The sequence below is a fragment of the Myotis daubentonii genome, chromosome 7 (assembly GCF_963259705.1).
Source record: "Myotis daubentonii chromosome 7, mMyoDau2.1, whole genome shotgun sequence".
NCBI classification, from domain to species: domain Eukaryota; kingdom Metazoa; phylum Chordata; class Mammalia; order Chiroptera; family Vespertilionidae; genus Myotis; species Myotis daubentonii.
In genome coordinates, this window is record NC_081846.1 from 90624337 (window position 1) to 90650000 (window position 25664).

The 25664-nt window shown below is 43.5% G+C and overlaps 1 protein-coding gene across 1 annotated transcript in view; it reads right to left on the minus strand.

The window, feature by feature from the left end:
* Nucleotides 1-25664, minus strand: part of CNTNAP5 (contactin associated protein family member 5) — an 883495-nt gene that overhangs the window by 506381 nt on the left and 351450 nt on the right. The window contains exon 4 of the mRNA XM_059704743.1: nt 12947-13094. Coding sequence (XP_059560726.1) covers nt 12947-13094 — 148 coding nt within the window. The remainder of the gene's footprint in view (nt 1-12946; nt 13095-25664) is intronic.

A 25664-nucleotide genomic window follows, 5' to 3' on the forward strand; every position in this document is an offset into this window, starting at 1 on the left:
CCATTTCAACAGCGTAAACATCAAACAAGCTGCAGGAGGCAAAGCCTTGACATGGTGTGGAAAACCAGTGTTACATTTGGTCATTTTCCCTTTTAAGATTTCTGTTAAAATTGCTACCATTAGCATAGGTTCAAGGGAAGCAAAACCACATAGTCAGAAAAATCACAAACATTAGCCCGTCATGAAAAGTGTTAGCTGTGGATCTCCCTCCTGTGCAAGCCTCACGGGATGGGGTTCCCTCCACCTCCACCAAAAGAATTGATGTCTGCCTTCCGCACTGCAACAGCCTTTGAGTTCCCAAAGAGCAGGGCTCCTCTTATTCAGGGCTATATCTCCAAAGTCTAGAAAGGGGGTACTGAGAGATGTTGATTGTGAGAAATATATTCAGATCCTCAATCAACCAAGACCTGGTTTTTACTTAATGTGTTTTTATTGCACATACATATGTATATTTGTCTCCCATTAGAAAATATATTTTAAATAATTCTATAGGAGGTAAGAGAAAGAAGAGTAGGCAGATTTCTTCTTAGACTAACTCAATTTGAAGATATCTCTAGGCCTCAATTTCCTCATCAATAAAATGGGGTAATGACAGTGAACGGCCTTGGCTGTTTTTCGGCTATAAAATGCTATGATACCTTTAATAGAATTCAAAGCTACATTGGCGTCTCCAAGCCCAGGTCTGATGGCTGTCATCCTGCCTCCCCCTCTCCAGTGCTTGAAAACTTGGCCTCTTGAGGGTCCCTGTAATGTGGCCACAGGGCCTTAGCAAGCCAAAGACAAAGCTACAACTTCATGGCCTCCACCATGCATGGGGAGTGGCCGCAGAGGATGAGAGAAACCACAACGAGGGCAGCTGAGACTGGGATGGCAAAGAGATTTCTCTGGGGGAAGAATAGGACTTCAGCTCAGGGGTTGATGCATTTTGGATGGCACTATTTAGCAATAATTAACCCAATAGGAGAAATGTGCTTTTTGCTGTTGTGTGTTTTTTTTTGTTGTTGTTTGTTTGTTTTAAAGGAGGCAACCTGAGGTATAACCTGTTGTCAGCATTTTTTAATGATGAAATTGGGAAGCCTGACAGATCATTAAATCTTACCAGAATTTATATTGCTTTAAAATTATTTAGCTTTTCATCATTTAAAGAATTCAAACAGAAACCCCAGACGGGAGCCCAGATAACCTAAGCCTCCAGATGGGCTCTTGCAGGTGTCAGAACTCTTTGCACCTGTGTGTAACGAAGTTTACCAACTTGCTTTGAGGTACAGGGGCATAGGGTCCTGAAGGAGGAAGAAAATAAAAAAAGGGAGAAGTTAGGTGACTACCTTATATATTAAATTAAGATGATAGCCATACCTAATACTTTTGAATACTTATCATCACATACTAATAACTATTTCAAGCAATTTGCATATGTAAGATGAGCACTATTATTACCTGTTTTTATATAGGAAAACAAAAATCTATGTCTACAGTGGATCCAAGATTGTCGAAGACTACACAACTATTAGGTGATAAAATCAGTTTGCATATGTGTGGTTTGACTGTATATCCCATGTGTTTAATATCACTGTATATGGCCTTTAAAAGTGAGTTAATGTTTCCCTGAAAATTCTTAAATTAAGATTAGCTATCACAAACATAAACACCACAATGTAGACTAAGAATGGACTCTCACAGTTAGATGAGCACTTTGAGAAAATAGTTTTAAATTCTGGATCCATGTTACAATCACTTAGGAACAACAACAAAAATAACTTAAGCTGGGGCCCATACACAGTGATTATGACTTAGTTGGAGTATGGCCAGAGTAGATAGTAAGGACATATTGCAGGTGATCTCATGCAGAGTTAGGCTGGAGAGCACAGGTATGGAATATCAAAGCAGAGATGTGTGAGCCCAGGAGTCCTGGCCTAGTCAACAGTTCACCTTCGTCCCTGGACACATTAGCTACATATGCTCAGGAACTGCAGACTGCTCCTTTGTCTTGTGAACAAAACAATAAGATTGGCATTAGAAGGTTGAATATAATGTTTCCCTCTAATAAGATGCCCCCCGTATACTTTCAGACACATAGTGGAAGGCCCAAGACTATAAGAACAACACCGAACTGGGTTCAAGTCCTGCCTCAGAAAGCTACAGGTCATTCCATTTTGGGAAACTTGTACATTCAATAAATTTAATTGATATCAATGAAAACAGGACTTTCACCGGGCTGAGAACTGGGAATCTTGGTTGGTGTGGTCTTTGCCCTTATGGAGCTCAAAAACTAGAGAGTGAGACAGGTAGTGCACAATGAAATACACATGTAAATCACTGTCTATAGTGTATCTATCTGACTATCAATACATCTATCATTTCTCTAATCTCTCTCTCTCTCTCTCTCTCTCTCTCTCTCTCTCTCTCTCTCTCTCCATCTCCTCCCCCCCCACCATATGTATATATCCTACAGAGCCTGTTCGTCATGCACAGGACTTTAGTTTTGCTCCTAAGGGCAGACAGAGCTATCGAAAGGCAGAGGCATTGTAAGGTTTTCAGCAGAAAGTGGCTCAGCTCTGGATTTAATGATGACACTGCTGGCTGCAGCAAGATAACAGACTGAAAGAATAGAGTGAACGCAATTGCTGAGGTGCAACTTTCAGGTGGTAGAAGATGTATCTGAACTCGGCTGGTAACTGTGAAGATGAAAACAATGGACATGTGTTTTTGATGCTTCATGGAAGTAACAGTGATAGTACCTGGTAATTGATTTACTGTGTGAAGTAAGGGAAAGAAAAAATTTCAAGAAAGATTCTAATGTCAAGTTTGGGCCACTGGTAGTGTTTATGCTAAGTGAAATAAGCCAGTCAGAAAAAGACAAGTATCACATAATTTCACTTATATTTGGATTCTAATGAACAAAATGAACTAACAAGCAAAATAGAGACAGACTCATAGATAGAGAGAAGAGAATGACAGCTGACTGGAGTGGAGTGGGAGGGTGGAGGGATTGAGCAAAACATTTAAAAAAGGGAAAAACTCATGGACATGGACAATAGTGTAGTGATTGCCAGGGGGAGGTGGGTGGTGAAAGGTAGAAGAAAATAAAGGAGGATTCATGGTGATGGGCAGAGGCTTGACTTGGGGTGATGAGCACACAGATGATGTGGTGTAGAATTGTGCACCTGAAACCTCTATAATTTTGTTAATTAGTATCACCCCAATAATTTAAATGAAAAGGAAAAAAAAGAACTTGGAAATGTTTCCTATTAAATTTAGATTAAGAACAATTATAAAACTTGGACATAAATGTTATTAAGCAATAAAATTAAATAAATACCACAAGAAGAAGATACTGAGTGTGGTTGAAGGGTACAAGTTGATTAAGAGTTCCCTAAAGGACATGCCAAATTGAAGGTATTTATGACATAACCAACCTGGAATATCAATGAGGCAAATTAAAATATATTTTTAGAGCTCAGAAGAAATATTTGTCTCAGGATGCAAATTACTTAATTTATGTATAAGTCACTTCACCCTTATAAATGTCAGTTTCTTCTTCTATTTACTAATTCAATTTACTAATCCCTAACTTAAAAGACTATTATGAGTTTGGGAGTGTGTTGTATCATAGAGTACAGATAGAATGACAGTAGGGGAAGATATATTGATGATGATGGTGGTGGCATTTCTAATGGCAATTGCTCACTTAATGATGGGAAAGTTGCCATCAAGAGGAAAGATACTGGCTCTGTCTCCAAGAAAAGAGTTGCCATTAATCACAACTCAGGATGATTTCCCTCATTTCCTCATCTGCTTTTCTTTAGTCTTCTCTACAAGAGATGAAATATTTCACACAATTCTATATTGACACCTTTAAGTGTTCATCTTTATGTCACCAACTTGGTGATATAGCACAACCATGTCCTTCATTTACTTGGTTCACCAGCATGAACATGTTTGGCCAAAGACTGATCAATTGACCAGAGGAAGAAAACACAAATGCAAAACTTAACAACCATATATCCTATTAGACAGAGGTAACACTGGAGGGAAATGATACTGAAAGACATACGCAATACTTCTTATGGAAATATTTTGTAGCAATTTTATCTGTACATGGTATATATCTCATAGCCAAAATGAACTTGATATACAGCCAGAAGAGCTTATAACTGGTTCATAATAATTATTTTTAAGGACATTAAAATTATTTTCCTGGTTTACTATGGAGTTATTTACTCCATGGAATTATTTAGCAGTAGTAATCATAACAGGAGACCTTTTATCTTTGTAGAATGTAGTAGGAGACCACATTTGATTCTACTCTTGGGCATAGAGAGAGAACCTTAGAGGTGGCAGATATTTGAGCTCCTGGAACCTATAAAGCATAAGTTAAAATAGCCACAGACAGAGAGCTGAACCTGAGAGAGGGCCCTTGCCTGGGAGAGGACATGGTTCATGTCACTCCCAAAGCAGCATGCGGTGGCAACACAGACATGCACTCACATTGGTACTAGCTCTCACTAAGACAGGCTGCTTGTCAGACACTCTGCTCTATGCTTTATTCATCACAACTAAAGTGGCATAGCAGGCCTTGACGCAATCACCACTGTCATTTGGAGATGAGGAGACAGGGGCTCAAAGAAGTCAAGAGTGTTTGCTGGAAGAGTCATCTTTTTCAAGAGCAGACCATTTGTCCAATTGCTTATATCTGAATACTCACAAAGGAGCCTGCTGCTCCCAATTCATTGTGACCAGGGCAAAAAGATGGCTCTGGCGGCATGACGGCGGCAGGAACCACCGGAAGTAGGACAGCCATTCTGGCATTTATGAAGGAAAACGGCACTCAGAGAAAGGGTTTAAAACATACACACTTAGGAAAAATGGGACATGCTTTACTTCTGGAGGTTTAAATACAGAATATACCCAAATAGGTTTGTGAGGACCTAAGAACCTTCAATTTAGGAATTATAATTATGCATAATTTCAATTATTCAAGAAGAAAAAGTATGAGGGATTAGAGAAACCCATGTATAAGGAAAATTCTAATAAGCTAATAATTTTTATTATCTATAAAATGCATATATATATATACACACACACACACATACACATACAAGATAGAAACAGTACTGTACATTTGAAAAATACAATAAAAGTCCCAAAAATGAGTAAGGCTGACTGGCCTCCAGGTAAACAATTAAATACACATTAAATCTCCATGGAACCTATGGCAGTTTTCAGACACTGAATTAGGTCCCGGCGAGCACAGAGGAAGGAGGGGTTCCTGCCTCACAGAACAGGCCGGGGAGCAGGCAGGAAGGCCAGCTATCTTTAATCTAACCAGGCAAGATGTGGAATTCAAGCTTAAAACCTGAAGGGGGTCGTGTGACAAGGTCTGGGAACTTTACAAGTGGTAATATTGGATCTGGGCAATGAACGGCCATCCGGAGGCATACTGGTGATGGAGAATAGGGATATAAGGATATTTCAGAAAACAGGGGCAGCAATTAGGAGCCCAGGGAGTCAGGAGAGAATCTCACAGTCTGTGCACTTGGAGGAAGGTGACGATGGGGTGTGGCAGGTAAAAGGGGGCAGTCCAGGTCTGTGAGGGGTGTGGGCTCTGCCCAGGTTTGTGAGGGTCCCCAAGGGGATGAGCTGGTGCTCCCCTCAGCAGTCCTGCAGCAGGGAGGCCATCTGAGCAGCTCCTGGAGAGTTGGGGGAGGGTCCGGAGGGACAAACTTGTGAGTGCTGTGCATGCTGAGCCCGGGGGAATGAGGACATGCAGGGTCCAGAGACAGTGCTTGCAAAAGCAATCTACAGCACAGAATGGTTAAGCCAGGTTTAGGGAGAGAAGAGGAAGGACAAACAAAACAGAAGCCTTCATTTGGGGCCAAATCCTATTGGTCGGCCACTGAAAGCCCATGAAGTGCTGATGTCCCAGTCTGCTCTGAGTGCTCCAATGAGGAGAAGGCTGTTTGAACTGAAAAGGTCCCCATTATCTGCAGGGAAAGACCATCTCCTACGATAAATGCCTGTGTGCCTGCAGGCCACATGGATTCTATTTTAACCTACAGGAAAGAAGGTGCAGACAGTATGGGAAACGCAGGCGCAGAGAGGCACCTGTCTTCACTTCCCACTTCCTCATCGCCTGTCTCCTGTGCACTAAGCATAACCAACCTTGCAGCTCCCCCGCCCCTCTCCTGCTGGCCCCTCCTACTGCCTGGGCCCCTGTTTGGGGGATGTGGCTACTGAACTTCTGAGACTCAGGAGGCAAGGCCACAATGTCCTGACTCTGACTCCGGCAGGGACACCTGCTTGCTTCTCCCCTTTGCTTCCTTTGCAGATTGCTATCAGGCACATACAATCCCTTATTGCAGGTTGTTATTTACACACCTGTTATTCCATCTTTGAATGTCAGCAACGCCAATCATTCACCAACACTTACTGAAAAGATACTGTCTACTCAGCTCTGAGCCTGGGGCTGCGTGACAGGCACAGCCTTGTGGAGGCTTAGAGTTGGGTTGGGTCTGGAAGTTGACAACAAAACAACCACACAATTAATTCAATGCAATCATAGCAATGCTTTAACGGTAAAATTCTGGACTTATGAAAGTACAGAGAAAAGGTTTTATGTATGATTTACATCTCTAAAGCTTTATGTCATGCTTGGCACATCTTAAGTGCTAACTACATGTTGAAGTGAATGAATGAAGGAGTAGGCAGCAATTTCCAAAATGGCAAACGTTTAAGGCTTAAGACATTCTAGGACTATAAGATTTCTACCAGTCTTTAGCAACATATTTAAATGTAATTTTGAGAAAAATGTTTATAAGTGCATAGTAAAAAGTAGTTCTTTAGAATGGGTGTATTCACAGCAAGTCCTTGCTGTTAACTGTCCAGCTGTCCTTTCTGGGACAACAAGACTAACTGATGTGTGTGCCCAGCCATTTCACAAATATTTATCCAATTCCCACTTGTGCCTATTGGGTGCTAGCACTAGGCAAGGTGCCTGCTCCCAGGGTGTGCATTCTGGCACAGGAATGGAGAGAGCAAATGACAAACAAGTGAGCCCAGACAAACATTATTCTGATTTGTTGGAGACACCAGGAATAAAATAAAAGCACAACATATAACTATGGATTAATGCTGAGTGCACTGGGAGTAGGTGACTTTAGAGGGGCAATAAGACTGGACTTCTCTGAAGAGGTGACATTATAATTGATAATAACATAGAACAAAATAATTCTGAGAAGTATTCTGTGGCTAAAGAATAGAAAGTGCAAAGGTGCCGGGGTAGAAAAAGTCTGGTGTGTTTAAGAAATAACAGGAGAGTCTGTATGGATGGGGAGAAGTAGAAGAAAGTTAAAGAGATTCAATGAGGAATTTTATTTGCTGGTAAGGATTTTCACTTTTAAGTGAAGCCAGTAGGGGAATGACGAGGTTTTTTTTTTCTTATTTATAAAAGTCACTTTGGCTATTTCAGGAAACAGTGGGTTTGGGGGGATTGTGTCCTGGAGCAGGACTTCAGGTAGGGGTCTGTTTAGGAACTCCAGGTGGTACTGACAGAGGCTTCTACTCAGGAAGTCAGGAGATGTGCACGGATTTAGGATATGACTTGGATGAAAGGACTGGTAGAGACACTGTGAACAGTGGATAAATTTCACAGGAGTAAAGGTTTGGGAAAATAACAATCAAGGCTGCTTCCTGGGTTTTTGCTTTAGCAGGTGGAGCCCGTTACTGAGATGAAGGCGGGGATGTGAATGACAGGACCTTGAGAGAATGGTAATCAAGAATTGTTTCTGCTACATTAACTGTAGATGAGATTTTCAGGTGGACATATGAAGTATACTGCATGTATAATTCCAGAGTCAGGCCAGGAGCTGCAGAGGTGGGTGTGTAAATGTTGGAAACACTGTAATTCCGCTAGGTTTGGGGGTGTGGTAGATGGAAAGTGGAAGTCCTGAGACAGCCTGTGACTGAGTAGAAGTAACAAGTCAGAGAGAAGGGGAAGCAGGTTTTTAGAAAGAAGAAACAGCTCATTGAACCAAATACAACTGAGGGTTGAGTAGAGTGAGAACAATGAGGTGACCACTGGGTTGGCTGTGTGGAGGTCACTGGCAGTCTTGACTGAAGCAGTTGCTATGGTGCATCTGCTTCAGTCAGGAGAAACAGGATCAGTGCTGTGTCCTGGGCAGGCTGGGCTCGGGTGGAGCAGCAGTTGCAGTCCACAGCTGGAATTTCTTTTTCCTCAGGGAAACCTCCTTCTGATCATAGAACATTCCCAGTGACTGAATCAGCCCTACCCAGAATATGGAGCCTAATATCCTTTATTCAAAGTCAAATGACTGTGATTATATATGTTAACCACACCTAGTAACACCTGGATTTGTGGTTAGTTGAATAACGGGGGACTATTGCTTTGCTAAATTGACACATTAAACTGACCACCACATGTTTAAAGACCCACTGAAATCACTTGCAGTATGAAGGGAGGTGAGCAGATGGGATCCTAACAAAGACAAGGTTTGGAGAGAAGCTATTCTGTGAGGAAGAGGGGAGAGGAGGAGAGTAAGCTGATAAACAGGGTCACAGGCTTTGTTGTCCTTGTTTTGGTTGATAGCTTAGACAGCAAAATTGTATGTTTATAGGAATAACCCAGTAAAAAGGGGGATGGGTGAGGTTGAAGGGGAGTTTCTGATTCAGAGGACACGCTAAGATGTTGGTTTTGGAGAGAAACTGGGAAACGTTCTCTTTTTTTCTGAAGGAAAAAGCATCAACGCACAGGACTAGTGGTCAAAGACCATGGAGCACCAGCTCGAGGACCATCACAGAGGACATTCTGTGTCCAACAGCCCTTGAAGGTGCTTAACTGCTCATCACTAGGATATTTACCTGGAGGTAGTTTATTCCCTTAGGTGTACTTACTAGACATGGAGCATGCCTGGAGAGGAGTCCACATAGTATTGAGCTACTTCAAAGACAAAAACACTTAGCTTTGTCGAGAATCAGGCTTTAGCAGATCTATGAACCTCCAGATATTGTAGAATAATTTGCTTATCACTGTAGGCACTTTACTTAAGAGAGGACCCCTTGCTGCCATCATATTAACAAAGAGATCCACACCAGGGGTAGCTAGGCATGCTTCTCAAAGGTCTTCTTCAAACTTGCAGTCTTTTATTTAACTTGATGGTATGAGTTTTCCTTGCAGCAACAACACCACCATAAAACACAAGGACAACTGACTGGACTGAGAGAACACAAAAATATGAGGACATGTTAACATGTAATGGGGTTATTAAACCAAAATAGATAGTTGAAGTGATAAGTAGTTCAGCATAAAAGGTTCATGTTATACTTAAAAATTAACCCTCTAGTAGTAACAACTGTCATCAAGAGAAGATGTAACAACATACATACACAACTTCTTTATCCATTTGTCATTCATCCTACAATGGACACCTAGGATATCTTGGCTATTGTAAATAATGCTGCAAAGAACATAGGGGTGCACATGTCTTCTTGGATTCCTGTTTTAATTTTCTTTAGATAAATATTCAGAAGTAGAATTGCTGGTTTTATAGTAGATCTAGTCTTTTCAGATTTTTGAGGACTCTCCCTACTGTTTTACATAGCATCTGCACCAATTTGCAGTCCCATCAACAGTACATAAAAGTTTCCTTTATCTCCACATCCTAGTCAACATTTTTGTTGTTGTTGTAGATTTAGTGATTATAGCCATTCTAACAGGTATGAGGTGGTATCTCATTGTGGTTTTGATTTTTATTAACCTAATGATTATTGATGGTGAATATCTTTTCATATGGCTTTTGTCCATCTGTTTTTCTTCTTTGGAACAATGTCTCTTCATGTCCTGTGCCCAAGTTTTATTGAATTGTTTAACTTTTTAAAATATATTTTTATTGATTTCAGAGTGGAAGGGAGAGGGAGAGAGAGATAGAAACATCAATGATGAAAGAGAATCATTGATCGATTGCCTCCTGTACATCCCCCCCCACCCCCCCACTGGGGATCAAGCCCAAAAACCAAGGCATGAACCTTGACTGGGAATCGAACAGTGACCTCTAGATTCATAGGTCCACACTTGACCAACCACTGAGCCATGCCAGCTGGGCTGTTTATTTATCTTTTGTTATTGAGTTGTATGCATTCCTTACATATTTTGGATATCAAACCCTTATCTGATATACAATTTGCAAATGCATTCTCCCATTCAGTAGGTTGTCTTTTTGTTTTGTTGATGGTTTTCTAAGCTGTACAGAGTGATTTAGTTTGATGAAGTCCCATTTGTTTATTTTTGCTTTAGTTTTCTTTGCTCAAGGGAAGATATCCAAAAAGATATTACTCAACTGATGTCAAATAGTTTACTATCTATGTGTTCTTCTTGAAGTTTTATGGTTTCAGGCCTTACAATTATAATGGAATATTATGTAGCAATTAAAAAAAGAATAAAATCTAGTAATTTATGAGAACATGGATGGACCTAGAGGGTATTATGGTAAGTGAAATATGTCAGACAGAGAAAGACAAATTCCATAAGGTTTCACTCATATATGGAATATAAACAAATAAAACAAGACAAAATTAGACTCATAGAAAGAAGGATCAAAGGGATCATGACAAAAGGGATGGGGCTTTGGGTGAAAAAGGTGATGAGGAATATAGACAACTGGAGGCCCAGTGCATGAAATTCATGCACTCAGAGCAGGAGGCCCCTCAGCCCAGCCTGCACCCTCTTCCAGTCCGTGAGTCCTCAGGGGATGTTCGGCTGACACCAGCAGGCCTAAACCAGCAGTCGGAAATCCTTAGCACTGCTGAGAAGGTGGGTGAGGCTCCCACCACTGGTGCTGCGCTTGCCTGCTGTGAGCACATCTTCTGGCTGAGCGGCGCTCCCCCTGTGGGAGCACACAGACCACCAGGGTGCAGCTCCTGCATTGAGTGGGATCGGGCCAAAACTGGCTCTCCTACATCCCCCAAGGGGTCCTGGATTGCAAGAGGGTGATGGTGGGGCTGAGGGACCCCACCGGTGCATGATTGGGGTTGGGGAGGGTTGTGGGAGGGGTCCAGGGCATGTCCAGCCTGTCTCACTCAGTCCTGATAGGCCAGACCCTAGCAGCAAGCTAACCTACCTGTTGGAGCATCTGCCCCCTGGTGGGAAGTGCACATCATAGTAAGCGGTTGAGCAGCCTTAGCATATCATTAGCATATTACGCTTTGATTGGTTGAATGGACGATTGGGTGATCAGACACTTAGCATATTAGGCTTTTATTATGTAGGATAATAATATTGTATGAGGTGTACTTGGCAACAGATGAATACTAGAATTAGTGTGGTAATCACAATATAAGTTGTAAAAATATCAAATCACTATATTCAAATCACTATATTGTACACCTGAAACTAATATAACTAATATAATATCATATGCTAAATACAATTAAATAAAATTAATTAATTGATTTTTAAAACAGAGAAAAGAGGCAGTGAGCTAATCTGGATGCCCAGGATGCTTGGATGGGTGGCCTGTGTGTATACATGCCCTGTGCTTTGTGCTGTGAAGGCTGCTGTGGACGGCAGCATCTCCTTGACATAATGGTTTGTCGGCCCCTCTGTTGTAAAACACATTCTTCCTGAAAGGGCTTGGTCAAGACAAAGACAGTCATTTCAGAAGGGAATTTCCTCTGTGCAGGACTTTATTTTCAGTAACACTCTATGTCCATAGCATCTCTGGGGAGCTTGTGAACACTCAGCTTTCTGAATCCCTACCCCCAGAAGTTGTAGTCCAGTGTAAACAGGACAGGGCTAAGAAAGTGCATTTTTAAGAAGCTCTCCTACTATGATTCTGCAGGTGCTTACTGGTCAAACAGTGGGAAAGAGTACACACATGCAACCCATTAGGCTCTCTTGTCACCCAAACCAGGAATCTATTGAACTGTACTAAAGTGATAGTGATCAAATGTGTTATTTATTAGAAGTCATAGCATATATGTCACTGCTAAGGCAGGAAAACTATCTATTTTTACACAGTTTTAGATTTAAATATAAAACCTGAAGGAAGAGAATTATTGGGGTGGAAAACTTTCTTGTATAATTTTGACCTTCTTTTAGAGTGGTCATCTGTACTACCCATGTTTACAATCTTCGCTATATACAAGATAGGCTCTGATTTTAAGTTCAGTGCAAACAACTCCCAGAGGAAATAATGGCAGCATAATTCCAGGACAGAGAACCCAGGGTGCCCTGGGTGGAAATGTTCCTTCTCCTTCTCTTCTAGAGAAGTGAACAGGAGAAGTTTTCTTTCTCTCCTCCTGGCTCTGAGAAAGGGGAGAACTATCTTATACTCACCCACGGCTAGGAAAGAACTGAGCTTACATTATTATCTTATTGCAAGGAAAAATGGCAACTTAAACTTCAAAAGCCGCTAATTTTTTTTTTTTAATATATTTTATTGAGTTTTTACAGAGAGGAAACGAGAGAGATAAAGAGTTAGAAACATCGATGAGAGAGAAACATCGACCAGCTGCCTCCTGCACATCTCCTACTGGGGATGTGCCCGCAACCAAGGTATATGCCCTTGACCGGAATCGAACCTGGGACCCTTTAGTCCTCAGGTCCACGCTCTATCCACTGAGCCAAACCAGTTTCGGCAGAGCCGCTAATTTTGAAATTTTGTTTTTGTTTTTGTTTTGTTTTGTTTTTTGTTGTTAAGCTATCATCATCTGTTACCTCGAACGAAGCTCCTTCATTTCTAAATAGAAGAGGTGCTTGTTTGTTTTTTCTCTTCCCTGGGTTGAATTTCACATTTTCAATGTTTATAGGTTATTAAAGCCCACAGAATATGTAAAACGGTTGAGATTGCCGTTCTCCATGTAGATAAACTGGCACTGTGTGGATAGTGCACTCCCAAAGACACCAGTGCTGGCGGCCCACGTGGGTACTTACTGTAGGAGCATCCGTACACCTCAACCCGCATGCCGATCTTCCCACTCGGGTTCCACTCCAGGGGCACAAAGCGCACAAACCGGGCTCTCACGGGGTGCAGCAGCCTGTGGTGCATCACGCCATCTGCATTCGTGTTCCCGGCAAAGGTCTGCAGAGAGAAGAGGCCCAGTGAGATCTGTCACACGTGGGGCATCTCCTTCACATGCCAGAGCTGCAGGGAAGCAGTGCAGACCCACACATGTTACTCCACCAAGCCTGCCCAAGGACATTCTCAATTCCGCAGGTATTTCAAAGGAAATCAGAGCTGGCTGAAAACTCTGCATTATATGTTGTTATATGTTTTTGGAAACACTGTACATTATTCTTTAATCCCCCCTTCAGTTTTATCAATAAGTCAATCCTAGCAAGTCATACGATGTGACACCTAGAAGCATTAGAAAGTGGGTAATGCAATGAAGCTTTGATAACCCTGATGCTCATATCACTGTGGGATGGAAAACCACCGGTAGTGCCCTCTTGAAGGAATGGCATTTTTTAAGTAATTGTTACTAATAATTGAGGGCACTCACTATGCTAAGCACCTTCCATTATTACCATTTTCCAGATAAAAACAAAACAAAACACTGACCCCTAGAAAGAAAAAAAAGGGGGAAGAAAAAGTCTTCAATTTGTCCATTTGGTTAATACTAGTAGTGGGCCTGCGACCCAATGCCAATGGTTTCCTATTCCTAAGCCTGTGGGTTTTCTACAGCCCCAGACTCTTCAAAGATTCTAGGGTGACAGTTATTAGAGGGGAAACAGGAGGATCCAATTTTTATGTAATTCCTTTCCCCAGTTCCTTGTGAAATTTAAGCAAAGGAACATAAAACATGGAAGCTAAAATTATACCTCCCAGCTTTCATTTGAATAAATGATTTCTGGAGTTGAAATTTTTATTTTCTCATTAGGGTAAAATATACACAACGTAAATTTTACCATTTTAAAGTCTATACTTCAATGGCATTTAGTACATTCACATTGTTGTTCAGCCATCCGTCACCACTATCCACCCACAGAACCCATCATTCCAATTGTACGTGCCAGCTAGCACACTGTTTGCTTGCTTTCTTATCAGTCATCATCTGGCTCTTTCCTGATTCAAATATTCACAGCTAAAGCCTGCTGGCTAATGTCCTTCAAGCCAACCAGTAAGTAAAAGACCCATTGGTTTCTCAAATGACCAAAGTGAACACCAAGTAAATGCTTTATCTATTTAGTGAAATCCATTTTCAAAGACTCAAAACTCAACCTGGTGTATCTTTAAACACTTGTGGATCTAGGACACCTTGAACAATCTGACATTTGTGCTGCACACAAAACACATACTAGCTAATAACTCTGACATTAAACAATTGATATAATTATTAAAATTACAAAATGGCTTATGAAAAAGCCACTTCCTATTTTTCAGCTGTATCTGCAACAAAACCCTGTGGAAGCAAATGAATTGGTGGAGAGAAATTCCTCAAGATTCAAATCTCACACTCCACAGATTTCTCAGTTTTTCCCAATTTCTCTTTATCAAAAAAAGAATATCTTTATTTGGCAGGCTGGTCCTTCCATATGTCTCACTCCTAACTTTAGCAACTGACACAGGTATAACATTCCCTCAATCCCTTGCTCACTTACTTAGGAAGGACTCTTCTTTGTATAGTTCTTTTTAAAATTCACTTGCACTCATACTTCTTTGATATATACATGCTTTTTTATTTTTGGTGGGGAGGTGGGGCATGATAGTTCTTCGGTTTTGCATTGTTTTGGATAGAGTGAAGACATTTCACATTTTGCTACAATCTAGCAGGAGAGCCTCTCATTCCTCTGGACTCCCTCAGTCACATGTGCTATAGCCCATCCCCGGCCACGTGAAGTCCTGGGTCAGGAGCATCTTTTACCAACTTAACTTTCAATGGGGTGATGGGGTGCCCTCTCTGGGTTGTATACAATTAGTAGATTGAGTGCCTTTTAAACTGATGTTGAAGTCCTGGTTGCATATTTCCAGACAGAAGACTTATTTTGTGAGCGTGGAGTCCTTTATAGGATCCCTCTGCTCATGCATTGTGTGTTCCAATGGGAGGATCCTGAATTCACATCTAAGGGGGCAATATCCTGGATGATTATGTAACATTGTTCAATCAACTTAATCCTCTGTCTTTCAATCTTTTAATCATAAATTTCACAATTTCAAAAAGCCCCACTAACCCAGGGCCTTATCATTTGCAGTTTCATAGTTTCACAGTTTCATGTCCAAGCAGACCCAAACTTTTGAGATCTCAAAGTGTGTAATGTAAGGTCCCAGGGCCCTCCTGGAGCTAGAAGCCTACAATCAGCTCAGAAACATTAAAGGCGGTGGCAGGTAGAGTCTAGAGGAAGCTGAGACTAAACTCTCACCAAGTTCACCTTCTGACAAGATCAAAGACAAGCACCACATAACAATGCAGGAAGCTGTAGGTGGAGATGAAAAACAAGAAAAGATCTCCTCACTCTCCTGTGAATTCTAAGGCCCTGTTGGATTCTTTTTTTTTTTTTTTTTTTTTTTACAGAGAGGAAGGGAGAGGGAGAGAGAGTTAGAAACACAGATGAGAGAGAAACATCGATCAGCTGCCTCCTGCACACCCCCCACTGGGGATGTGCCCGCAACCAACATACATGCCCCTGACAGGAATCGAACCCGGGACCCTTGAGTCCGCAGGACGACGCTCTATCCACTGAGCCAAACGGGTCAGGGCCTGTTGGATTCTTTAAAGCTACTGCATACCCAAGACAGCTGCATGGCTGCAGTAATTTAACAACAGTACAAATGAGAGCTGAGAAACAATGAAGACTGACAATGGTTAAAGTAGGAAACTGTTATCGTATTATTCTATATCCAGCAAAAATAACTTTAAAATTAAAAAAAAAAACAGCACTATGTTTTATAAGCAAAAGCTGAGATAGTTTATGACCTATAACCTGCCATTAAGAATTGCCAAATAAGTTCTACAATCAGAAGAAATTGATGCCATATAGAACTTTCAGTGTATAGAAAGGAATGAAAAGCACTCAAAGTGGTAAATATGTGGGTAAAAATGAAAGACTAGTTTTCTTTCCTTTCTTAAACATTTTAAAAGTCAACACATAGTTGAAATAAAAATAATGTATTATGGTATTTATGACATATATAGAAGTAAACATTTGTCAAAAAAAACATGAAGGATGAAATTTAGGATAAAAACATTATACTATTGAAAGGCCCTAGCATTATATATAAAACAATATGATGTCAATTTGAGGTAAACTACAATAAGTTCCAGATGCATAAAATTAAATAAAAGGTAAATCCAAAAAGGCAATAAATATGCAAAGATGAAATGCTGGAAAACAACAACAAAGAGCAACAACAGTCTTGGTCTAATACAAAATAAGGCAGCAAATGAGAAAAAAAAGGAAAAATAACAGGAAAAAATAATAATAAATTTTACAGTAGTATACTTAAACTTATCCTATTGATAATCGCATTAAAAAGTTGAGTGCAATTCCAGTTAAATGGCAAAAGTCTAGATTTTTTAAAAAGACCTGTCTCTGAGCTTTTTATGTGATACTCATCAACACTAATAAAAGAGAAAAATGGTAATTGGCGTACGACGATACCCTTTTCATTGGCTAATCAGGGCTATATGCAAATTAACTGCCAACTATGATTGGCAGTTAACTGCCAACTAAGATTGGCAGTTAACTGCCAACGAGATGGAGGTTAATTTGCATATGTAGGCACAATGCAGGGAGGCAAAAGGGAAAGCAGGAAGAAGCCCCCTGCCACTGACAGTGATCAGAAACCCAGTGGGGAGCTAAGAGCTGGGGGGCAGGGCAAAGGTGGCCCTGGGGCCGCCTTTGCCCTGCCCACCAGCCATGATCGGAGAATCAGGAGCCTTTGCCGCCCTGGCCAGTGTTAGCAGGAAGTAGGGGTGGAGCCAGCGATGGGAGCTGGGCACGGTCGAAGCTGGCAGTCCCGGGAGCTAGAGGTCCCTTGCCTGGGCCTAAAGCGGAGCCCATGATCACGGGGCCACTGCAGCTGTGGGTCCCCGCTGCCCGGGCCGGACGCCTCAGCCAGAGGCATTAGGCCTGGGCAGGGGCGGAGCCTGCAACCGCCCGGAGCTGGGGGTCCCCTGCCCAGGCCTGACACATCTGCCGGAGGCCTCAGGCCTGGTCAAGGGGCTGATCCGGTGATTGGTGATCGGAGGGTGATGAGGGTCAACTCCTCTGGCCGAGGCATCAGGCCTGGGCGGGGGGCAGAGCCGGGGATTGGGGGGATATGATGGTCCTCTTGCCCAGGCCTGAAGCCTGGGTCAGAGGCGTCAGGCTTGGGCGGGGGGTGGAGCAAGCGATCAGAGGGAGATGGGGGTCCCCTGCCCAGGCATGATTCCTGGGCCAGAGGCCTCAGGCCTGGGCGGGGGCCAGAGCCAGTGATCGGGGGGAGATGGGGGTCCCCTGTCCAAGCCTGACACCTCTGGCGGAGGCGTCAGGCCTGGGGAAGGGGCTGATCAGGTGATCGGAGGGTGATGGGGGTCTACGCCTCTGGCCGAGGCATCAGGCCTGGGCAAGGGGCAGAGCCAGCAATCAGAGGGGTCTGGGGGTCCCCTGCCCAGGCCTGATGCCTGGGCCAGATGCGTCAGGCTTGGGCGGGTGGCAGAACCAGTGATGGGGGGGAAATGAGGGTCCCCTGCCCAGGCCTGACGCCTCTGTCAGAGGCGTCAGGCCTGGGCAAGGGGCCGATCCTGCGATTGGAGGGTGATGGGGGTCAACGCCTGAGGGTTCCCAGTATGTGAGAGGGGGCAGGCTGGGCTGAGGGACACTCCCCCCCACACACACCCAGTGCACGAATTTCGTGCACCGGGCCCCTAGTCTATATATATATAAAAGCCAAACGACTGGAATGACGGAATGACCGGAATGACAGGTCACTATTATGTGCACTGCGGCCGCCAACCAACCTGCTTGGGGCCCTGATTGGCCCCCCCAATTCCCTGCAGCCCTTCCCCCAGGCCGGCCCCATCCCCAACTGGCCCCCCTACCACAGTTGGGGGTGGGGCCAGCCAACCAACCTCCTGTGGCCTCCCCGGCCAGCCCTGCCCCTGATCCCCCCGCCACCCCCCGTCACTGGCCTGGCCCAATTGGCCCCCATCGGGGAAGGCTGGCTGGACTCTACTCATGCACGAATTCATGCCCCAGGCCTCTTGTTTTTTAATAATAAATAAATTGACAGGTTGAAAGTAAAAGGATGGGAAATGATATTATGTGAAAATAGTAGGCATAATAAACCTGAAATTCCTCTATTAATATCATCCAAAGTAGGCTATACACTGCAAAAGACAAGAAACATTTTTTAAAAAAAATTATAAAGGTTCAATTTATCATGAAGACATAAAACACTAAATGTGTAGGAAGGTACATTAGAGATTCAGAACACAATGAGCAAAAACTGACAGAAACAAAAAGGAGAAAAATCCTCAGTTTTAGTTGTCTTTAAACATTTTCAAGAACTGACTAAATAAATGGAAAAAAAATATATCAAAGGTATAGAAGTTTCAAACAACTCTGTCAGTGAAAGTAGCCTAATGACAGTCCGTGCAGTGTGTGAGGGCACAACCACACATGCACCTTGTACACAGGGGACATCTCTAAGAGAGAGCACGTTCCACATGATAAAGTCTTGGTGAAACCAGACAGCTTGTTCCCTCACCACAATTAACTTACCTTAGGAACTGATACTAATAAATTACTTAGAACATCCTCAGATATTTGGAAGTTAACCAACACTCCTCTAAATTAGAAGAAATCACAATGGAAATTTAAAACTAATTTGAATTAAATGGTGATAAAAGCCCTGTGTACAAATGTATAGAACACACCCAAAGCAGTCCTTAGAAGAAATATTTGTGGGTTTGTTTGTGTGTGTGTTTTACATAGGAAGAAAGGAATACAATTAAAAATCTCAGTTTATGCCTGAGATTTTGAAAAAGTGTAAATTGAACTCAGAATATTGGCAGATTTGAATATTACTCATTACTCAATAATAAATAATAACAAACTACTGCAACAAAACATGATGCTGAGCCGAAGAACCAGCCCTGATGGCGGCACACTATGATGGTGCGCATGTCTGCAGAAGGGAACAACCAACTCTGACGTGGAAATCAGGTCAGTAATTGTCTTGATGATGAGAGGCAGAAAATGACTGCAAAGAATGTCTATCTATTTATTTCTGCACTAGGGACCCCTTCAGGGATGTCTGACTGCTGGTTTCAACCCAATCCCTGCAGGCCAGGCTGAGGGACCTTACGGGTGAACAAATCTGTGCAACAGGCCTCTAATATGCATATAAGATCTTTGGTTAATCTCTTTCCACCCTCCCCCATCCCCCTTCCCTCTGAGATTCATCAGTCTGTTTCATGTTTTCATGCCTGAGCATTGAGCATCTCCCCCCTGGTGGTCAGTGTGTTTCATAGCTACCAGTTGAATGGTCGAATGGTTGGACGGTCACTTAGGCTTTTACATATATAGATAGTTGCCTGAAGCCAATTCTAGCATGATATAATTTTAAGAGTTTCATCAAAAGAATGATGGAACTTGGGACTCAACAAAGGCTGAGTCACACATGTAGAAACCTGTTGGGAATGGCTGATGGCATTTCCCCGAACCTGAAAAGGGATGATTGTTGGCTGCCAGACAGCTAAAGGGCATCTTAATCTACATGTTATTGCCTCCTACTGGCCAAGCACCTGAACAGCCTTAGGCTAATTCCCCCATTCTGACAATGCGGGTGTATACCCTTTGAAGTGTATATCTCTGCCTCACCTCAGGACAAATTGTGTTAATAAAAAGCATGGGGTCCTGAGAAAAGGAGAATTTATACTTTAAGATCTAAGACCTAAGACCTGAGAATTTAGATCTTGGATCTTAGCTCCTTTAGCTAAGCTCCTCTGACCCCCAAATGCATTTCAAAATTATGCTTCGTCTCTGGACTCCTACTTAATCTACGCACAGCCTTCTCCAGATTTCCTGAACCCTTCTTGATGCTGGAACAAGAACCCCAGCAGATAGTATCCTTGTAAGATAAGAAACGTGTATTCTCTTTATTTCAGAGATAAAAGAACTTAGTTTTGGAGAGTTTAAATTAGGTTATAAAAGTCATAAATCAATAAATTTTAAAATTGGGACTGGATGAGAGAGATTCTGATTGAGGTCTAGTGACCCTTTTATTTCACTCCCGTTATTGCTCCATATGCCAGGTCTCTGAAACCAGCCAAGTAACTTCAGTGGCACAATAAGAGCCACCATGTGTGACGGTCTCCTCCACACCAGACACACCAGGTCCCTGCATGCTACAGTTCCCTGCACTCCACTCATCTCTCAGCGGGAGGTGTCAGCCAACTTCCACACGAGGAAGCCCCTCCACTCCCACCCCACACACGTTTAACCTTCTGACTCTCAGGGCACTTTACAATTGTATGGTCGCCGAACACAGCCTCCCCCACTCACCAGCAGCTCTGCGGATTAGAGAGGTTATTTCACAGCCATGTTAGATACACTACTTCTTAGAATTCTGATTTCCCCCTCAGCCTACCTCAAACAGTGTCTTGCTGAATGTGGGCACAGACTACCACCAGTCTTGTCATGAGAACAGTGTTATTATTTTAAGATGTCATGGATCTGGTTCTTGACAAAGCTGTTCATCGGTTTTGTCCCTGTTCAGGAACCAGGTGCAGAAGTCAGCCTCCCTTCCCCCATTCCGGCCCGTTAGTTAGAGCATCCTGAGGACCTGAGTTCCGTGTGCCTGTGGAGGTGGAGGAGCAGGCAAAGGGGCTCTGGGAGCTTCCTCACCATCAGCGTTTAGGACACACAGAGCATGAACGGAAGCCGCGAGTCAACAGGCAGCTGCTTCCTCTAGGTCAGTGGTTCTCAACCTTGGCTGCACATTAGAATCACCTGGGAATCTTTTTTAAAATCCTGATTTCTGGGCCTCATCCTCCGGAAATTCTGTTTCTTTGTTATGGGGTGGGGCCACAGCATGAGTAACAAAGAAACAATTTCCAGAGGATGAGGCCCAGAAATCAGGATTTTAAAAAAGATTCCAGGTGATTCTAATGTGCAGCCAAGGTTGAGAACCACTGTTCTAGGTACTAAACAGCATTGGCCTCATGAATGGAAGAACCTGTGGCCGTAATGAAGTGGCTGCTGTTTTTCTCCCACGTTATTAGGCAAGTAATAGGGCAGAAGCTGTGAGGCTAAGACGGGACCATCGCTGGCACTTATCACCGGGGAGCGGACTGGGTTAGCTGCCTCCAGAACACCTCACTGGGTTCGATTAATACACCATATGGAGACAACCCGCACTGATGACTTTGACTGGCAGTGAGATTGCAGGAACCCAGGTGCCACAAGATATTAGCAATTTCCCTAATTACAGTCTGAATAAGAAATAACAGGTGCAACAGCCAACTTTTGCCTCAGTAACCAAACGGAAAATATCAGGAGTTCTCAGGGCGACTCCTGTTTCAAGTCTGGTGCTCTGCAAACCAGCCATGCTGCCTGAGGGGCTGGCGCCAGGGAAGCAGCGGGGGTGGGGGTGGGGGGGAGGCCAATGGGCCCTGGTGCCAAGCCTGCCCACCTGCTGACCTGCCCAGTTGTCCCCACGGGCCACTGTAATTCCCTTGGGGATAAAGATCGCATTTATTGCAAACTGGGGTGTCCAGCCCAGTGCCTGGAGCACAGCATTTCTTTGTGGTATGCTGAAATGACAGTTAGTAATGAAAACCACATCTGTGTAGTTGTTTCAAAACCAGTGAATTACAAATAGCATCTGAACGCTGCTCACAGTTATTCATGAGTTGCTGGCTGATTGAATGAATAAGCAAAGGGACATACTTTTTCTGAATCTTGGTTTTCTTATCAGGAAAATGGAGAAAATAAATTCTCGAGGGCAATGGTAAACCTTATATTAAATCTTGCATGCAAATAAGATTGCACATAGAGATTCTCACCAGTACAGACTATGTTCTAACAGAGAGACGCCAATACTTAGTTTGCTGTAAAAATCTCGGTGTGTGAGTGTATGCTGAAGCTGTGGCTTATTAATACCCTCAAGCTCCAGGCAAGGCATTTATCTGTCAATCATACTTAAATTTTCTGAAAGACATTCAAAGGAGTCTCCCCAAATAAGAGTGCAAAATAAGTTAAAAATGGACCAGCAGCCCAGAGCTAATTATAAATACACTTGTCTTATTTAATAAGACATATTTAATAAGGTGGAGGGTAATTAGCGTGCAAACCACACAGTTAAAACTAAAATTGATAAATCCACTCCAGCTTCAATGCTCTGAAAGGCTGCACAGGTGTCTGTGCCGAGATGGATTTGACTGGCACTTGCAGACAAGAAAACGGGAGTGGCAGGTATTGGCACTGGGTGCTGTTGATGGTGGAGAGAATCGCTAAAATGACCCGGTGTTAAAAGGGAGAAGTGACTACTGGATACTTTTTTCTCCTCTAACAGGTTCATGGTGCAGTGCGTATGTATTGCCTTATTGTCAGTGCATACATGGGAAGCACATGTACCTGTGACTCCTCAGCGGCAGTTATTCATTCGTTTAGAAGACCACCCAGAACTTGAGAGCTGTGTAAGAATGGCCCCAGCTCTCCGGTTTGACCCTGATAGTTGGAAAAGAGAGTAACTGGTCCATGTCCTCACTACCATAGCTCCTCCGCCTGGGATGACCTCCAGAGTGGAAGAAAACTCACGGGTTCAGGCGGCGCTGGAGAAAACCTCTCCTTTCCTCTGGCTGTGAGCCATGGGTTGAGCCCACACTCAGCTGGGGCCATGCTCTGCAATCCTGCACTGATGTCCGTCCTCCTCTCTTGGGGCTGCGTGCTCTTACTCTCCCACCCTGGGAAGGTATCACAGAAGACGCACCTGTGTATTTGCCTGTCTCTGCCAGTAAGAATGGCCTGCAATGGGCATTAACTCTTCCTCATTCCCACTGAGCCCTGACACGACCTGTGTTATACATGCGTTCCGTTACCCATGCTGTCATTTGATCCTAGTCTCCCTGTCCTGACCTTGGCTGTCAGTCATCCTCCTGAAATGTGGTTACTGTGTGGCTGGTTTGGGAAATGGAATCCTAAATGAAACCCTAATATTGGCCAGTTGATTATTTATTTGTCCATATTAAAGTTATTTGTGGCGCAAATCTCATCAGATAAAATGTCTCCCAACACTGCCAAAGTCTCCCCCTCACACATCGCATGGGTCCCTGCATATTTCGAGTGAAGGGATGTAGTTAGCTTGACAGTAGGCAACAAACGATTGCACATAATGTCCTCAATTCACCTCCCACCCCACCCGAAGCTCCGTGCTGTCTGAGCCCAGCACTGGATCTCCGGCGGGCATCCTGGCTTGTCACAGGTGCAGCACCTGTCCCTGGGCAGCCGGGCCTCCACCCCCTGTTCCTCATCAAGCTGCCTCGTCTCACTTTTCCTGCTCATTCTCTGTTAGATGAAGCTGTGTGCTCCATTGTGAATTAAAACTGTCCTGTCCATAATTTCAGCACAAATAGGGTTCACTAAACCCTAGTGCACTTAGACGAAGCACTAAGAAAGGGCATTGGGAAAGCTAGTTTAAATTCAAAGTTAAGGCTTCTCAGATCACCATCAGCCTCCTCTCACTGAAAGCTTTACAAATAAGTATCTTTGATTTAAAGGAAGTTCCTGGGTGAAGTTGCTCAGTGCTCTCCCAAGTACAATAGACACCTGTGTGTACAATTACACTGTCAGCTTCACTATGATGATTATAATGTCTGGGTCAGTTTTTTGCTAGAAAGTAAACTATGAGGAGCTAGTCCTGTAGAGACCCCGGGTATGACCCCTCAGTTAAGTAGAGGTGTGGCTGGATGAGCCAGGGCCCTGACCATTCACGGGGACACTGCACGTGAAGGCACATTCGCTTATAAAGGAGAAGATGCCAGGACACCAGCATCCTGGCTATGGCTGTGTGTGTTCAGAGGCTCTGAGTCTTGTGAAATTTCTGTTGTCAGTGTAAAGGGTAATAAAGCAAGTGATGACAACAGTGTCATATATTTGTTTCCATCTCTGCACTGAGAGTTATAACACCAACACAGATGGCAGCTGGACCATATGGTCCACGACCGGGAACATGGAAATACCCACTTAGCAAAATAACACTTTTCACACTTCACTAAAGCAAGAAAGAAACAATACCTCCGCTCTTCTTCACTTTCTGAAAAATAAATAGAAAGCTTCCTGAACTTCTCTTGGACGAACCTGGAACTGAGCATGGGAGATGAGGGGAGGCCCCACCTGCTATTATAGGACCTGGATTGAAGGAGACATTGGACGAAGGCTGTGTCCTGAGCTGGAGAGAGTCTGACTGCTGCGTCCAGGGCAAAGCCATGGGGCAATGCGAAAACCAAGTCCAACCCAGAAAGTGCTGAGCGTGGGAGCCGCTGTATGCACAATGCAATGGCTTTCATCGGTGATGTTGCCAACTCCTTTTCCCCTGCCCAGCACAACCCACCCTCCTCTCTTGCTATATTTTTCTTTCCAAATTCTTCCCACTTTGCATGTGTATCTCTCTCCACAGCACTGCATGCTCCATGAGAGAAGGGCCTTATCCTAGAACAAATGAAGGAATGATATGCATCATTGGTTCCCCTAATCAGTATTCATTAAGGGACCCTGTTATTTTTTACTAGAGGCCCGGTGCACAAAAATTCAGGCACTCACGGGGCGGAGGGATGTCTGACTGATGGCTTAGGTCCACTCTCCAGGGGATCGGCCCTAAGCTGGCGGTCAGACCTCCCTCTGGCAGCCCAGGAGAGGGCCTAAGCCATTATCTGGACATCCTTAGCGTTGCTGCGAAGGCAGGAGAGGCTCCTGGCACCACTGATGTGCATACCAGTGATGAACCAGCTTCTAGATGAGTGGTGCTCCCTCTGCGGAAGCACACTGACCACCAGAGTCAGCTCCTGTGTTGAGCCTCTGTCCCCTGGTGGTCATTGCGTGTCATAGTGACTGGTGGTTTCTGGTAGTTCTGCCCTTAGGGTCAACTTGCATATTACCCTTTTATTGTACAGGATTTTTCCTGGAGCATCTTGAAGGAACCATGCTCCATAGAAATGTGAACACTAAGTCATCATGAAGGAACTTCATGTTCACAGCTTTTGTTGAACAAACCAAAGATATGAGTTTTAAGACATTGTCTCAATGAAATACCATTAACTGAGGAGAGAATTGAAACAATATTACATACTAGAGTTCCTTCTACTACCACAGTTGACTTTAATGCTCTTAATCCTAGACTAGAGCCCTCTCAAAGGCAAATCCTGAGTCAGATTTCAACGTGTGTAGTTAAGAAACCCTGTGCCATCCAGACCCTCAGAAACTCTCTGAGAGGAAGTACCAGGAATCCGTGGGCAGCACACACTGTCCATGCTGCTTTTTAATGGCAACCAGTGTGGGTGAGGATCCATTGTTGACCCCACAAACTGCTGTAGACTGCTCTCACATTTAAGTGAGCAGAGAACAGGATAAGCCTGATGCTTGTTCATCCTATGAGGGCCAAGGGATGACTAAAAGTTCTAGAATGCTCATCATATTTCCTCCACAAAGCATTTCTGGCTCATTTTCAGAT